At 41.0% G+C, this 16,851-nt stretch overlaps 1 protein-coding gene across 1 annotated transcript in view; it reads left to right on the forward strand.

The window, feature by feature from the left end:
• abcc4 (ATP binding cassette subfamily C member 4 (PEL blood group)) overlaps positions 1–16,851 on the forward strand; it is a 37,965-nt gene that overhangs the window by 13,478 nt on the left and 7,636 nt on the right. Inside the window, exons 3-20 of the mRNA XM_085150428.1 lie at positions 1,221–1,341; positions 1,479–1,703; positions 1,924–2,013; positions 2,675–2,838; positions 3,150–3,275; positions 4,108–4,357; positions 5,242–5,346; positions 5,506–5,595; positions 5,748–5,939; positions 8,872–8,966; positions 9,392–9,478; positions 10,279–10,375; positions 14,070–14,270; positions 14,543–14,680; positions 14,812–14,849; positions 14,929–15,041; positions 15,125–15,271; positions 16,163–16,242. Coding sequence (XP_085006554.1) covers positions 1,221–1,341; positions 1,479–1,703; positions 1,924–2,013; positions 2,675–2,838; positions 3,150–3,275; positions 4,108–4,357; positions 5,242–5,346; positions 5,506–5,595; positions 5,748–5,939; positions 8,872–8,966; positions 9,392–9,478; positions 10,279–10,375; positions 14,070–14,270; positions 14,543–14,680; positions 14,812–14,849; positions 14,929–15,041; positions 15,125–15,271; positions 16,163–16,242 — 2,359 coding nt within the window. The remainder of the gene's footprint in view (positions 1–1,220; positions 1,342–1,478; positions 1,704–1,923; positions 2,014–2,674; positions 2,839–3,149; positions 3,276–4,107; positions 4,358–5,241; positions 5,347–5,505; positions 5,596–5,747; positions 5,940–8,871; positions 8,967–9,391; positions 9,479–10,278; positions 10,376–14,069; positions 14,271–14,542; positions 14,681–14,811; positions 14,850–14,928; positions 15,042–15,124; positions 15,272–16,162; positions 16,243–16,851) is intronic.

A 16,851-nucleotide genomic window follows, 5' to 3' on the forward strand; every position in this document is an offset into this window, starting at 1 on the left:
TAGAATCTGTATCTCTTGTACTGTCCTCTGAGCAGGTTGTTCAGTAATATTATTGCAGTTTGCAATCTGCTGTCTAATTTCAAGTCGAACTTGAAACGATCACTATCTGAGTAGGAAATCCTGTGTTTAGGACATCAAAGACTCTTAGTCCAGAGTCAAGATTTGCTGTTTTCTGTCTGCAGTATTGAAATTTGCAGAGACAAAATAAAGACTATAAACTTCCCTGAGAAAGGGAAAGAGAGCTGTGAGTTTTTATTCAGGGATGTAGATATAATTTGTATAATTTCAACAGTTTTCTTTATTTTTGCGGATCTATGGATGAACAGTCTAGTTTCATCCGACTCAATATAAGTGCTGTTGGATCACAACAGACTTGGCGAATGGACAAAAGACTGCGCCGTGAATGAACTTTCCAACTAACAATCAAAAGCCTTGTGGTGCATTCTAACATCCACCTTTATGACTGCAACTGATGTATTAAGTGTTTAAAGACTTATGTAATCAAATGTTTTAATAAATGGAGCCTATAAAAGCTGACATTGTGTCTTGTTTAAGGGTGTCATTGTTGTTAAGTTGGAACCGCATATTAAGGAATGCTGCAAAGCAACCATAAAAAGCCTTAAGAGGAATGTTAAACACCTATAGCTTTGTTCTTGTAAAGACTTTGGAATTGAAATGATCCAAACAATTGTTGGACCTTTGGCTTTGGTGTAAACATTAGATGTTGTTCAGGTCCATTTTCCTTGTTTTACCCTTTTTGCACCTGTTCAGTGTTTAAGGTTAATTAACCTCTTGATTGGATTTTATGATGACATGATACTGGTCATTCACACTTCTGGCTCTGCTGGCAACCAACACGTAGTAGCTGTGTCCAAACCTCGTTTTGACTGGATAAAAACTGCCAGAGTAAAACTGTTTTCACGTAAATATTATTTGTGCTAGTCACACCAAAACAATATGAAAGTTTGGTGGTTAAAAAAAAACTAATGTCTGAGACTGATGTTTGAATTTTAACAGGAGGCGATGTAAGGTAAAGCCTACAAAACATCCACAGCAAACTCGTAGAAATGGTTTAATTCTTAACCTGTTTTGTATCTTACCACAGCAGTACAGTCAAGTGACAGGTAGACCTCATTATGTCATCTTTAATTGCTGCTTTGAATTCCAGGATTTATAAGACAAAAGTGGAAAACAACATGAATATGATCTTTCCATGACAGAATCTGGGATCATGAGGTCCAGAGGGCTACCAAAGAGCTGCGGAAGCCTCGACTCACCGGTGTCATTGTTAAGTGTTACTGGAAAGCATATGCAGTGCTGGGGATCTTTACACTAATTGAGGTCAGTGGTGTGTTCATTACAATTAAAAATGAAAAGAAGGAAACTTAAAGCACTGGAGATGTTGATCAGAATCGTTAATCAATGCTGTGTTTACTGTGTATTGACAGTCACTGTTTTTCATCTGTTCTTCATTTCAGGAGACCATTAAAGTCGTCCAGCCAATCTTATTGGGGAAGATTATTGAATACTTTGAGAGTTATGACCCAAATAACACAAGGGCTTTTCATGAGACCTTGGGCTATGCAGCCGGATTGTCTCTCTGCACCATTGGCCTGGCATTGATGCATCACCTCTACTTTTACTATGTGCAGAGGGTAGGCATGAAGATCAGAGTGGCCATGTGTCACATGATTTATAAGAAGGTGAGCAGGAGTCCATGAGCTTGATAAAGGAAAAACCCTTTCTTGTCTAGTTGTTACTAAACTCTATTTAGATTGCATGCGAGGACTGCTAAAGGCCGTGCCTGCATTCTTGTGGTTGTATCACCTTGCCAAGTTCTGTCATGTAATACTTTAAGAACTCTCTGGATAGATGTGTGTTTGAGGTGGAGGAATGTTGCTTCACGGATGATCTCTGTTAAAGGCTCTGCATCTGAGCAGTTCAGCCATGGGGAAGACCACCACAGGCCAGATCGTCAACCTGCTCTCCAATGATGTCAACAAGTTTGATGAAGTATGTGAAATTTACATTTTTTAGCAAATAAAAAGCAAAGGCTTGAGACTAGTTGCTAAGTAATAATATTTGCTTTAACCCTTGGATGCAACAATATTTTAACTACAGCTAAACCTCATTTCCAGTGGCACCTTCTAGCACTTTAGCTTCATTTAACTACAGAGACATGTAAGCAGAATGCAACTTTACTGCTATGCAACTACTAATTTTAAAGATGCAGTTGTATTGAATTTATTTTGGATTTTCTTTAATCCACTCAGGGTTAAATGCATGCATAAAGACTCAAACATACACACCCACTAATTCATCTTTTTTATGTGTGTCACATCAGACTGTTCTGACTCTACTCACTCAGACAAACTCTGGCAAATCTTTCCTAGCGTGAGGTTCAGGCTTAATTACATTCCAGTTTCCCTCATTGGAATGTTCAGTTTCCTTTTAATCAGTGTGGGCAGAGACTGCTGTGAAAATGCCAGCTTCTTGGGGGTATTTTGTTCCTTGGCAGCTGGATGTTAATTACACCATGTCATGCTTTCACTGATCTTCATAAAGTCTTTTGAAAGTAGCCATTCCTAAATGGCAGAATTCCCATGCTTCCTTAAAAGATGTATTGCTGTTAAAGTAATATTGCAACTTATTCCAGATATTTTGCTCTGAATAGGTGACGATCTTTCTGCACTTCCTGTGGGTGGGACCACTCCAGGCAGCTGCAGTCGTTGGGCTGCTGTGGTACGAGATTGGTCCTTCATGCTTGGGAGGCATAGGGGTCCTCTTGATTCTGATGCCTGTCCAAAGCATGTTCGGAAGACTTTTCTCCAAGTTCAGGTAAACCCACAAATGCTCATTCAGTCTTAGATCCCTGAAACTGAGCTAAACTCTGATTTAGCATAACAGAAATGTGTATCTTTGTGGAACTGTAGCAAGGAACTGTTGTTTTAGTCTAAAACTCCTGTGATTGGTCTGATTTTATTTCAGTATTTTTGGCTAAATTCCCCCCAAAAGAAAAAGGTCTTTTACAGACTTGGTGACGAAAAACATTTTAAGGAATAATTCTGATGGAACTGATGAACATTGATGTTGCATGTTAGATGTTTGGATAGGTTTGTTCAATCGTGAGTTTTCTATTTTGTTTACAGAAGTAAGACTGCTGCTCTGACGGACAGCAGAATCCGCACAATGAATGAAGTGGTGTCTGGAATGAGGATCATTAAGATGTACGCTTGGGAGAAGCCCTTCGCTGCTCTGGTCTCTGAGGTCAGAAGGTAAAAAGATGATGATTATGATTATTATTATTCTGAGTACCAAGAAATACAAACTTTGCTCTTTTTTTCAGAACATTATGCAATTAATTTTAAAATTGCAGATCTGGTTTTGGAGCACATCCTGACCTTAGCTTGGAAACTTTGATAGTTGATGAAGGGTGTTACTCAAAGCTCTGACTTTGAAAATGAACCAAGAAGAAAATGCTTATCTTACCAAACCACTGGCTTAATTAGACACATGTGTCTGGGGCGGGAGTAAGAATGTAAATAAAGGAAAAAGCGGCAGTTTTCTGAGAGCACGTTGTAGTGTAGGGTAACAGGGGAGAAACCAGTCCAGCTTTTTCCAGTTTGGATACAATACTGATAGCTGGTACTGGTGCTGATTATTGCTACTTTATTGCTAATCTGCATTCCTCAGTAAGAGAAGGAGCGTGAACATCATTCTTTTACTCTGGATGGCATTACCTTGGCCTCCAGTAACACTGTGAGGAACTTTGGAGTCACTTTTGACCAGGATATGTCCTTCAACGCACATATTAAACAAATATGTAGGACTACTCTCTTTCATTTGTGCAACATCTCTAAAATTAGAAGCATCCTGTCTTAGAGTGACGCTAAAAAACTAGTTCATTACTTCTAGGCTGGACAACAGTTTGGAGTCTGGGTGTTTATTAATATCTATGACAACACTGCATATAGATGCATTTTTCTGTTTTATTGCTAACATTTGAATGTTAGAAAGTAATGTATGTTTTGTTTTTGTTTTTTGTGAAGGGCTAAGGAATAAGTAACACTGGTCACATTTCATTGTTGGTGTTTTGTGTCCTTCTAGAAATGAGATCTCCAAGATCATGAAGAGCTCCTACCTGCGAGGTCTCAACATGGCTTCATTTTTCTGCGCCAGCAAGCTCATTCTCTTTGTCACATTCGCCATCTATGTCCTCCTGGGAAATACCATCTCAGCCAGCCGTGTATTCGTGACGGTGTCTCTCTACAGTGCGGTGCGACTTACGGTGACGCTCTTCTTCCCTAATGCTATTGAAAAGCTGTTTGAGAGCCGTGTCAGCGTCCACAGGATTCAGGTACACTGCATTGGTGCTATTTTATGACATGAAACACTTCACTAAAAATCAGTCGAGTCAGCAGACCTTGTAACAGTAAGGTCTGTTGACTTGTTGGAGACGTGCCCAGTACAGTTTCAGTGCAGGTTTAGAATCAGAATACTTGATTGATCCCTAGGGGAAATAATTTTTTGTTACAGTGCTCCATTATAAACAAACATTAACAAAGACAGACAATACACTAACTAAGAATAGCACAATATATACAGGCATATATATACATAAAAGTCACTTACTAATAAATAGCTGAAAAGAACATGTGCAAGAAGGGTGTAGCTGCTGCAGTAAACAGCGTGTTAAGTGGATGAGGTGTACAGGGAGATGGCCACAGGCAGGAATGATTTCCTGTGTCATTCAGTTGTGCTTTTTGGTAATCTCAGTCTCTCACTGAACGTGCTCGTGTGTTTAAAGTCATTGTCTCTCGCCATGCAGCTTTTGAACAGTTAAAGCCAGCAGAATGTAGCAGTGCTTCTGAAAGTCAAAACTGCTTTCAATGAACAGACTCATGAAAGCAGATAAAGGCTTTAGTATCTGCTAATTACACTAATCCCTTAATGTTCAGTCTGGGACTGCTGTTCTCACACAGCAGCATCTCAATGGTTCATCTGTGTAAAACAAAGTTCTTCCTCATTTGAAATTTTCTGCCCCTAAACTTGAGTTCAGATTTAAATGGAATTTTCTATGGCATCACTGTGAGTTGTAGTAGTAAAAGGCAGCTCGTTAAACATGTGGCACCTTGGTGCTGTTGTATAACACTGCATTGGGAAATGATCATGGGAGGGATTTGACTGTCATGGCTGTGTTAGAACTCGGCACTATTGCACTTCTCTCTTTCTGTGGTAAAGGAGTTCTTGACACTGGATGAGATCAGGAAAAACACAGTTGCTCTGCCACAGGATGAGAAGGATGCTGCTGTGGAGATTCAGGATCTGACTTGCTACTGGGACAAGGTTGGATACATGTCACTTACTGCTCTAACCAATCAGAAGACCTCAATTTAACTGAGTGCACACTTGCCCTTTGGCTACACTTTGTTTTGTTCATAGTAACTCTAAACAGCATACTTTTAAAATGTTTTTTCTGATGTAAGATTTTTATTCTCTTTGCAGAGTTTGGATGCTCCATCTCTGCAGAGCATCTCACTCACACTCAGCTCGAATCAGCTGTTGGCTGTAATTGGACCGGTGGGAGCTGGAAAGGTAAGACATCTACTCGTGTTGCTGTGTAATCTATTTTCTTTGTCATTCTCATGCCATATGTGCTGTTATATAAAGCACTTTGCGTACTCAAAGTAGAAAAGCGCCAGTCAGTTTACCGTATCTGTGCTTCTACCTTCTACCATCACTATCAGTCATCCCTGCTGAGCTCCATCCTGGGCGAACTTCCAGCTGAAAAAGGGGTGCTGAGAGTCAAAGGACAGTTGACCTACGCAGCCCAGCAGCCGTGGGTCTTTCCTGGAACAATTCGCAGCAACATCCTTTTTGGAAAAGAGTTGAACCCCCAGAAGTATGAGAGAGTCATCAGAGCCTGTGCTCTAAAGAGGGTGAGAGATTTGCATTTGCAGTTCACAAAGTACTCAACCATTGTTATGTGCATGATTGAGCCTTTAGAAACAGAGAAAAGGGTGATAAATAACTCCAAAGTTGCACTAGATCTTGTTTTGTTGTTTTGTTTTTTTCAGTGAACTCAGGTCCCAAAGCAACTACACTTTCCTCTGTTTGAGGAGTCTAATACTAATTCAGTGTGAAAACACGTTCGATGACTTTACTTTGTCAAAAGCAACGTTGGGTCAGCAACACTCCAGTTCAGCCTTTAAAGCTGTCATCTTACATATAAGCAAATACTGTGAAAGTATTTTGTCTATACCTGGGTCCTCTTAGTAAATTCTGCTTTACTAGTTCAGTGTTTAACCTGGAAAATCTCTTGTACAGCCTCTGTATGCATCACCTGTGCCAGCGTGTGTCACGCCCTTTCTCTTGCACCGACTCTCTTCCTGTGTTGTGCTGCTAGTACGTTCCCTCTTCATTGTCAGGAGCAGAGATGGGCAGTAACGCATTACTGTAATCCGATTACCTTTTTCAAGTAACGAGTAACATAATGGATTACTATTGCAAAAACGGTAATTAGATTACCGTTGTTTAAATGTTAAATTTCTTCCAGTTAGAAAATGTTGCATATAATTAAATTTTTGCTTGATGCATAAAGTTAAAAGATTAAAACTAATAAAACAAGTTTTAAAAAGAGACGTTTGATTACATTTTGTATGATGGATTATGCAGAAAAAGTAGAATTGGGCTGAAAGATCTATTGCTTTATCACCTATTCAGGTTGAAAATCGTGTTTTTTAAAAAGTAACTAAGTACCTAAGTAATAAATTGCTTTTGAAAATAAGTAATCAGTAAAGTAACGGGATTACCTTTTTGGGGAAGTAATTAGTAATTAGTTACTGATTACTTTTATCAAGTAACTTGACCAACACTGGTCAGGGGTATGAAAATACTTTGGTGTCATGTTTGTTGGAATGGGAGGATTTGTGTTTCAGGATTAGTGAAACTTCACCCAGTCTGTTGATTACGAAGGTCTCAATAAATGAGATGGGACCTGTGTTTGTTTGACTTTGTGATGCTGCAGAATAATGAGGCAGGAAATGTTTCTAAGCTTTATTAGACAGATAACTTTCTGTGTCAGCAGCAGCGTTTGTCTTAATGTCCCTTAAAAGAAACCAGCTGCTGTCACCTTTATGTGAGTCTTAACAGGCTGCTTTTGGCTGTATAACAATATGGTTTCAGGGTTTACTGGGTTTGAAAAGCAAGATTTAGCTGCAGGTTGATCACGTAAATTTACTCGATCTGCTGTGTTATAACAACTTCCTTGGCAGAGGTAATGTTTTGGTAGTGTTTACGGACAGAGTAACGCACATGCTAACACATAGTTCAAAGTTTTGAGTGAATACTGAGTGGGGTCATCTTTTTCATCTGCAGGCTATATCCTCACAGTTAAACTGGGCTTGAATGGAGTCAGTTTGGCAATAGCACTCTGATGGCAGAATGTTGTCGTCTCTCTGCAGTCAGTCTGACTTTGCAGAAAATTTGCCTACTGTTAAGTGAGCTGGGACTTCTTGTTCCTAGTAATCCTAGAGTATTTTCCGTCCATCCAGGATCTTCTCATTATCCAGATAAAATACTGATGTTTGGTGTCAGTGTATCACCAAACCCAAGGTCACCAATCTGCTGAGAAAGATGGCAACATTGATTTTTGGATGAGTGAGTGTGTAGACTGTAGACAGTCTAGAAACAAGCTGACTTGGTTCTGTTCATAAAGCTACTGAAAATAATGAGCCATAGATGGCAGCACTACTTTTTCTTACTATATGCTAATTGTATGTGAATGGTACAGAGTGACTCGACTGCAGAGGTCTGAGTGCAGAGAGAATAGAGAGTCCAACTTTTCTCCTGTTGTATTCGTCTCGTTTGCTGTGTGGCATTTCTCATCTTTGTTTTTATGATCACTTATTGCTTTTATGTAGTTTTACAACAAGATTTGCATGTCTGCACTTTTGCAAATGTCTGATATAACGGCTGCACTGCAGTGAGCCCTTGTTAATCTGCCAGCAGCAGAGGTTTCACATGCTGTGCTCAGTAGATGAGTTACTTGTGAGTCATGTTACTGTGCGCAATAAACAAAGTAAAACAAAACAAATTCTGCACTGACAAGAGCATCTTATCTAATCTGTGACTTGTAAAGGGCTAGAAATGATTTGATAGTCTCATGAATAGCTTTGTCATCAAGATGCTCAGTCACTCAATGTTCTGACTTAGTCATTGCGAAAGGTTAGGTATTTTACATTAGCAGGTTACTGTTTAAACTGTTTGCTTTGTTTTCTTCTCATTTATACACTTAAAAGGCTCAACACTTGTACATTTGTATAAAACAAATGGGGCTTGTGTCGCTGTGTCATTCATCTTTGCACAAAGGTTGGGTGGCATTTTTATCATGGAGTCAGCATATTATTGAATATCAAAAGGAATATTAATAATAATATTAAGGGTGTTTTGTTTTTCAAATTGAAGTTGTGCCTTTGTGCTGGTAATGGTTGTACTACTCGTCCAGTTTTAAAATATGACAATTTTCTCTTGATTTTCGTAATAAGACAGGGCTGTCTTATTATGAAACTCCAGGCCTCAAGGGCCGGTGTCCTGCAGGTTTTAGATATCACCCTGGGTCTACACACCTGAATCGAACGACTAGTTCATTACCAGGCCTCTGGAGAACTTCAAGACATGTTGAGGAGGTCATTTAGCCATTGAAATTAGCTGTGTTGGATCAAGTAAACATCTAAAACCTGCAGGACACCGGCCCTCGAGGCCTGGAGTTGGACACCCCTGCAATAATACATGCTTTTCTTCCCATGGTACTGTATGGTACCATGGGAAACCCAAGGTGCAGTAATAAGACTCTGCTGCCCATACATCCAGGATCTGGAGCTACTCCCAGATGGAGACCAGACACTGATTGGGGACAGAGGAGCTACACTCAGCGGAGGACAGAAAGCGCGTGTCAACCTGGCCAGGTAGTGTGACAGAGAACCAGACTGCTTTATTGTGTTCACCCAGATATTCTTGACTGCTGTTAGGTTGCACATTAGTTTTTGTTTTGCTAGTAGCAGTAAATGATACACATGGAATGTCAGCATAGATTTCCCTTTAGGCAGAAAAACTTTAAAGGAACAGGAATGGACAGGTTTTAAAGGAAGGTGCAGCAGACTGTTTCCTGGCAACACCTAAGATGGTATTGACACAGTAAATGCATGCACGAATGGATCGCGTTCTTTTAGTCGTCTTGAATTAAAGCACTCCATGAGCCAGAAGTAATGATAATCAAAAAACAACAGAAGACCTTCTCACTTTTAGATGACGGTAAAAAGACCTCTCATTGTTGCTATGAAGCCTGATGCTGCAGCTACTGTAAAAAAGGGATTCATGCTTTTGATTTCAGGGCTGTGTATCAGGATGCAGACATCTATATTCTGGATGACCCACTCAGTGCTGTGGATGCAGAGGTGGGGCGGCACCTCTTTGAACAGTGAGTGACTCAGTTAAAATCATTTCAGCATTTATGACTCAGTCTGCAAAGAATGTGTGGTTGTTTTTGATGCACACATTTAGAATAATGTGCAAAAGTCTTGCACAAGACTGGACAAGACTTGATATTTAGCTTCCATGGAGCCAGACTAAAGAGTAGTTCTGCAGGCTTTCTGGACAAGTTTTCTTTGAGTGCTCTTTTGTGTCTACAAATGATTATTTAGCAAAGAACAAGCTTTAAGAAGTGGCTTTGAATGGCTATATTGTTTAATCAAAATTCTCCAAAACAGGTTTCTGTCCTTGCTATTTATCCTTCGTCACATCACAGGTCAGGGGTGGGTTTAAGCCCCTTACTGGACGAATACATCAAAGCTGGAAATCGTTCAGTGTCACCTCCCAGCAGGAGAAAGTTTCTTGTTGTGCCTGATGTAACACATGCACTTGTGTTTTTGGCTTTTGGCAGAAGTTTTAACTTGAGCGATGGATGTTTAGCAGTGCACCATTGTTTAATGTTGTTTTTATAGCTTTGGCACTGGACACAGTGCTTTGAAACAAAAATACATCAGAAGTGAAAACTGACAAAAGCTTTGCATGTGTTGGGCTAAGCCAGGAAGGGGTGCGGGACTACCAGTGTCAGGCAGACAATTGAACTTGACCCCAAACTTCCTGTTACACTCTTGCTCTTAGATAACATACAAACTTTTTAACTGTACTAAAGAAGAAGAAAATCCTTTGACAGTGTTTGACGTTTTTAAAAACTGAAACAAACTGGAATGAGAGAAAATGTTTTTCTTGTATCAGATGCATCTGTGGCTTGCTGAAGAACAAGCTTCGCATCCTGGTCACCCATCAGCTTCAGTACCTGAAGGCAGCTGACCAGATTGTTGTCCTGAAAGAGGTTAGTGCAGATGAAATCATCCCTGTGTACCAAACTTGTATCTGAGCACTGTCTTTACCTTCAGCTATTACATTTCAGCGCAAAAGACATGCTGTGGAAGAGAGCCAGAGATTAATTACAAGTGTGATTCGGTGCAGAGAGGTCTATTAACACATAGTGAGTGAGAAAGGTGACTAAAGAGAAATACTTAATGCATCATGGGAATCCTTAAGCAGCCTACGTCTATTGCAGTATAACTAAGGGAGGATTCAGCGTCACCTGGTCCAGCCCTAACTATATGCTTTAGCAAAAAGGAAAGTTTTAAGCCTAATCTTAAAAGTAGAGATAGTGTCTGTCTCCTGAATCCAAACTGGAAGCTGGTTCCACAGAAGAGGGGCCTGAAAACTGAAGGCTCTCCCTCCCATTCTACTTTTAAATACTCTAGGAACAACAGGTAAGCCTGCAGTGTGAGAGCGAAGTGCTCTAATAGGGTGATACTACAAGGTCATTAAGATAAGATGGGGCCTTGTATGTGAGGAGCAAGATTTTGAATTCAATTCTGGATAAAAGATTATTTCAGATGAATAAAAGGATTCATCTGAAATAATCACTATACTGCAAACACTGTGGATCAGCCTTGAATAGTGTTATAGAAGATTGCTCTGAACTTTTGTTTCTGAGTGTTCTCTGGCACCACCTTCAGGTCAGTTATCAGCTTTGCACACAAGATATTAGATCAGGGGTGTCAAACTCATTTTAGTTCAGGGGCCACATGGAGAAAAGTCTATTCTCAAGTGGGCCGGACTGGTAAAATCATTGTATATATAACTTAAAAACAACAACTTCAGATTGTTTTCTTTGTTTTAATACAATCAACATAAAAATAAAGCTAGAGCCTGTGGACAGTATGTTCAAAATAGTACAGGCACAACATAGCTATTAATCATAAAACATCTCAAGTTATTTGAAAATTCTGAGGACAAAGAACACACAAACACACAGTGTCTTAGTGATTCACAGAACTGATTCACAGATCACAGAACTATATCAGGTGTCACTTCGCAGGCAGCAATCTAGATAAAACAAGTACAAGAACCACAGAATAGGTTAAATATATAAACCAAATATAATCAATTAGAAACAGTCTCACATCAACATAAAAATATATAAACATAAAGCTGGAGCCTGAGAACAGTGTGTCCAAAACAACATAGCTATTAATTACAAAACACCTCAAGTTATTTGAAAATTCTGAGGATAAAGGTCACACAAGCACACAGTGCCTCAGTGATTCACAGAAGTATATCACAGATCACAGAACTACATCAGGGTGTCTCATGCAGCACTTTCAGTGGGGTTGCATAGTTTATTTGACTCCTGATAGCTGGCATCTTTTAGCTTTCACCAGCTCATCAATATCAGGCTTCACATCCTGAGCGGCAGCTAACTTCAGGATGTGATTCAAGTGCCTGTGCGTGAGCCTTGAGCGCAGTTTTGTTTTATTTATGCTCATTACAGAGAAAACTTGCTCACAAAGATACGTGGTTCCGAACATGCACAACAGTTTTGCAGTGAGGGCTGTCAAGTTGGGGTAACCTGGCAAGAGATTCTGATAGAATGTGTTCAAGCCAGCTGCGGCAAACTTGCCCTTCAAATCCGAGTCACACTGCAAGTCTATTATTTCAAGTTGGATCCTGACGGGCAGATCAAAGGGATTCACGGTGAACGGCGAGCAAAAAACGTTGAAGTCTTTCTCCAGTTCACCAAAAATCTGAAATCGTTGCTCAAACTCTAGTAACAGTCCCGTTATTTTATCTTTAAACCGCTTCATATCTGCCACACTTTGGATCGTGCACACATTTTTCAGACAGGGGAAGTGAGCTGCATCACCACCAGCGAGCTGCGTCTCCCACAATAACAGCTTCAACTTGAAAGAACGTATGCTGTCTTAATACTGCGTGACAACTTTGTTGCGTCCTTGCAGCTGTTTGTTCAAGTTATTCAGGTGCTCTGTAACATCCACCATAAATGCAAGGTCCTGCATCCATTCTGCAGAATGAAATTCTAACACTGGTTTGCCCTTTTCTTCCATAAACTGTTCAATTTCTTCTCGTAAATCAAAGAAACGCCTCAGCACAGCACCTCGGCTCAACCATGTTACCTCAGTGTGGTATGGTATGGCTGGCCATAGATGTGGTCTTTCTCTCTGAGAAGACTGTCGAACTGACGGTGATTGAGGCTTCTGGATCGGATGAAATTAACAGTTTGGATGACCACCTTCATGACGTTATCCATTTTCAGTGACTTGCAACACAAAGCCTCCTGGTGCAAAATACAGTGAAAAGTCCAGAAATCACGTCCTCCATTTGCAGATTGCACTTTATCTCTGAACTTTTTTACAACGCCTGCTTTCTTCCCGATCATTGAGGACGCACCATCTGTAGCCAGGCTGACAGCGCGGGACCAGTCCACTCCGACCCTGTCCAGCGCGCCGACGAGTGCGGTGAAAATATCAGCTGCGGTCGTTGTATCTGTTATCGGTACCAACTCCACGAACTCCTCGGTGACGGTCAATGTGTCATCAACTCTGCGGATGAAAATTGCCAGTTGTGCAACATCTGTAATGTCTGTGCCTTCATCAATTGCGACTGAAAACACAATAAATGACTTTACTTTTTGCTTCAACTGTCCAAATCCGCTGAAAGATCAGAAATCCTGTCAGCAACAAGTGTTTCTTGTCAGGCTGATATTTGCAAAGGCCTGGCGCTTTTCAGGGCACACAATCTCCGATGCCTTCATCATGCATGTTTTTACAAATTCACCCTCACTAAATGGTTTTGAAGCTAGTGCAATTTCGTTAGCAATGAGGTAGCTAGCTTTCACTGCAGCATCACTGATGTCTGGGCTGTGAGTAAACACAGACTGCTGTTTCTTCAGACGCGCCAACAGTTCATTCACCTTCTCTCTTCTCCGCTGTCTTTGAAAGTTGTCATATTTGTCGGCATGAAGACTCACATAGTGGCGACGGAGGTTATATTCTTTCATTACTGCAACATGCTGGGAACACACCAAACATACAGCTTTCCCATTCACTTCCGTGAATAAATAGGAGGATGACCATTATTCTTGGAACACTCTGCATCCACTTTTCTCTTTTTTGACAGAGACATATTGGGGCAATGAGGGTGCCAAAGCAGATCAGGTTTAAATTTCGCAGGCAAAACAAAGTAGCTCACAATTGCTATTGCGCCATCCAATGGACACAATTGGAACAGCAGTTTCTTTATTGAAAAATTGCTGCTCATTTTTATACTTTACAAAATCATCTCACGGGCCGGATTAAGCCCGTTTGCGGGCCTGATCCTGCCCGCCGGGCATACGTTTGACACCCCTGTATTAGATCATAGACTGAAGGGGATGCAGGGATTTATCTTTGTCTCTTCAGGACATGTTTTCTGAAATTCAGCCACACTACTACCATTTGTAGAAAAGCACAAACAAGACTGAGTGCTGCCAGATAGTCTGACAGTCAGCTAAGCAAGCTGACTGTCAACAGACTATCTGGGTGACTCGCAGGATTTTGGAAATGTACTGCGTTTAACATCTTCAAACACTACAAAGTGTGTGTTTCACATGAGGAGGTGGTGCTGCCATAGGTCTGTAAAACACAGCTGTACAATTTCCTAACACTTGGTGATATGTGTGTGTTTGTCAGGGTCACATGGTGGCAAAGGGAACTTACACGAAGCTTCAGCAGTCTGGATTGGACTTCACCTCCCTTCTCAAGAAGGAGGAGGAAGAGGAGCAACAGCAGCCTCATCATGACACCCCCACCAGAACTCGAACTCTGTCTCAAAATTCAGTACTGTCCCAGACCTCCTCTGTCCAGTCCATCAAAGATGGAGACCAGTTACCGGTTAGTGCATAATTATCAGTAAAAACGGCCTAGTTTTTAAAAAATCAGGGTTGTTTATAGGAAATGGGTCGTTTCTGCCCATCCCTAGTTTAATATCATGTTTGCTTTTCTTTCTTTTCCCCCTCCCCCAATGGTCTTTAACAGAGCGTGCTGAACAGACACAACTTGAGCTTAGTTTGCTTTAGTCCGTTTTCATTTTGACAAGTTAAACACAGGGAACTTGACGGCCAGTGATCATGATACTTGTCTGTATGCTGATGACTTCCTCGCAGGCGGAGAAAGTTCAGACATTTGCAGAGGAGACTCGAGCTCAGGGAACCATTGGAATACGCATGTATGCCAAGTATCTGACAGCTGGGGCCAACATTGTGGTTCTGCTGGCTGTCGTGCTGCTTAACATCATGGCTCAGGTACACAAAGACTCACCTGCACTTGTAATTCGCCTTCCACATGTTAGCTCAGTGAGAATAAGTGTTGAATGCATTTCACATGTGTAATATAAAGCAGTAAAAATTGTTTTTTTGGCTTTTATATCTCCTAGGTAGCATACATCATGCAAGACTGGTGGCTAGCTTACTGGTAAGTATCTTCAATCTGCCGTTTTCCTCATAGACTGCAGCTTTTACATGTCTGTTTATACTCATGTCTGACTGTTTAGGGCTGATGAGCAAGAAAAACTAATGGCCAGCAGTAACATGACTAACATCACAGCAAATGGACTAAATGTCACCAAAGAGCTGGACACGGATTTTTACCTGGGAATTTATGGAGGTAAAGGTGTTCTCTTATTTACACTGCGCTGCATTTTGTCTGATTTTACTCCACTGGTGTTTTATGGTGTGTTATTTTTCCAGGTTTGACTGCAGTCACCATAATCTTTGGCTTTGGCAGGAATTTGGTGCTGTTCGATGTGCTAGTGAGGTGTTCACAGTCTCTGCACAACCACATGTTTAGCGCTATACTCCAAACACCCGTGCGCTTCTTTGACATCAATCCGATTGGTAAGCAAAATTTTTTAGTGTTGTGCGTTCTAAAGCCAGAGTCGGTAAATTGTAGAATTTTGTAGTTCAAAAACTTCCCAATGGAATTCTGTAGTGCTCGTGTGGGCCAACCACTCACCGGAGGGGCAATGGTCAGGGGCAGTCTGAGAAATCTGGCTTTAGGAACTTGGAATGGCACCTCTCTGAGGGGGAAGTAGCCTGAGCTAATGCTTGAGGTTGAGAAATATGAGCTAGGTGTAGTCACGCTCACATGAACTCATAGCTTTTGCTCTGGTGTCTAGAGAGGGCTGGACATTGTACCAATCCTGGGTTGCCCTCAGTGAGAGGTGACAGGCAGGTTGGGTATACAGGTATCGCCAATTTGGCAACTGTGCTTTGGGATGGATGAGTGGGGTTGTTTACCTGTGCATTTGAGTCAAGAAACAGGTCCTGACTGTCATTTTATGCTTATGTGTAAAATCACATTTGACACATGAGCACAATACCCAACCCTCAAGTCCCTGGGTAGGATGCTTGATCTGCTTAAAGGATGTCCTCAATCCTGCTGATACACCTTCCGTAGTGGAAGCAGAGTCTGGAGCTAACCCATCCATCACTGTGGCGGAGGCCACTGAAGCCAAAAAAAACAAAAAAGCTGGCCGGGCCCCAGGGTTAGATGAGGTTTGGTGAGGTTCCTCTTCCTTACACATAGGGTGAGGAGCTCAGTCATACCTTGGTGTGACCCGGATAACCCAGATAAAGGGGGTAAAGATGGATGGATGACGTTTGTGGTTACTTTTACTCCATTTGCCATCTTTGTGGGGGCACAGTATACAGGCAAGGAAAGTTTAACTAAACGTTAATCTTACTGGTTTCAAAGTGTGGTGATAATTGTCTCTTGTCTGACCTCAGGAAGAGTATTGAACAGATTTTCAAAGGACATTGGGCTGCTGGACTCCAACATGCCAGTGACGTTTGCAGACTTCGTTCAGGTGAGGGTACATTTCTCAGCAAAGACACAGCAGCATTTTTCTTTTCTAAACCACTGACAAAGCTGCAATGAAGATCATAACAAGTGACAGTTTATGGTGGAGCTGTAGCCTCCACACTCTTTTCAATAAACACAGCAGGTCCAGAACAAAGGTAGGGAAGTATTTTCCTGAAGTAACAGCAGCACTCACTACTGTAATGATAATAAAACTTTCAAGCCAATAAAAGTCATTTAAAGTCCAATAAAAAAAACAGTAACAAGTCTTAATAGAATCAAATCAACAGTTCAAAAACCTAAGAAGAAAAGCGATCTTACCGTGTGCTCATCTGTTGCTGGGTAGTTTTCCAAAGTGAAAGCTAAATTCTATGAAGAAAATGCCTTAACTAGGCAATTTAAACTTTGCTGCAGACTCACAGCAGCTGTCCTATGAAATCAATGCAGTACCTGAAATACTTCACTCAGGACCAGGCTTTATAACTCATTAGCCCCTAGCTCTTAACTTTGAAGCTAATCATTACACTGATTACACGCTGCTGGACAAAATATTACGAATTTCTTTGTTGTCACATGTTCCTTGAGCTTGCCTCAGTCACTCAGTGCTCAGTGATGC

This window comes from Neolamprologus multifasciatus, chromosome 23, assembly GCF_963576455.1.
Source record: "Neolamprologus multifasciatus chromosome 23, fNeoMul1.2, whole genome shotgun sequence".
Lineage (NCBI taxonomy): Eukaryota > Metazoa > Chordata > Actinopteri > Cichliformes > Cichlidae > Neolamprologus > Neolamprologus multifasciatus.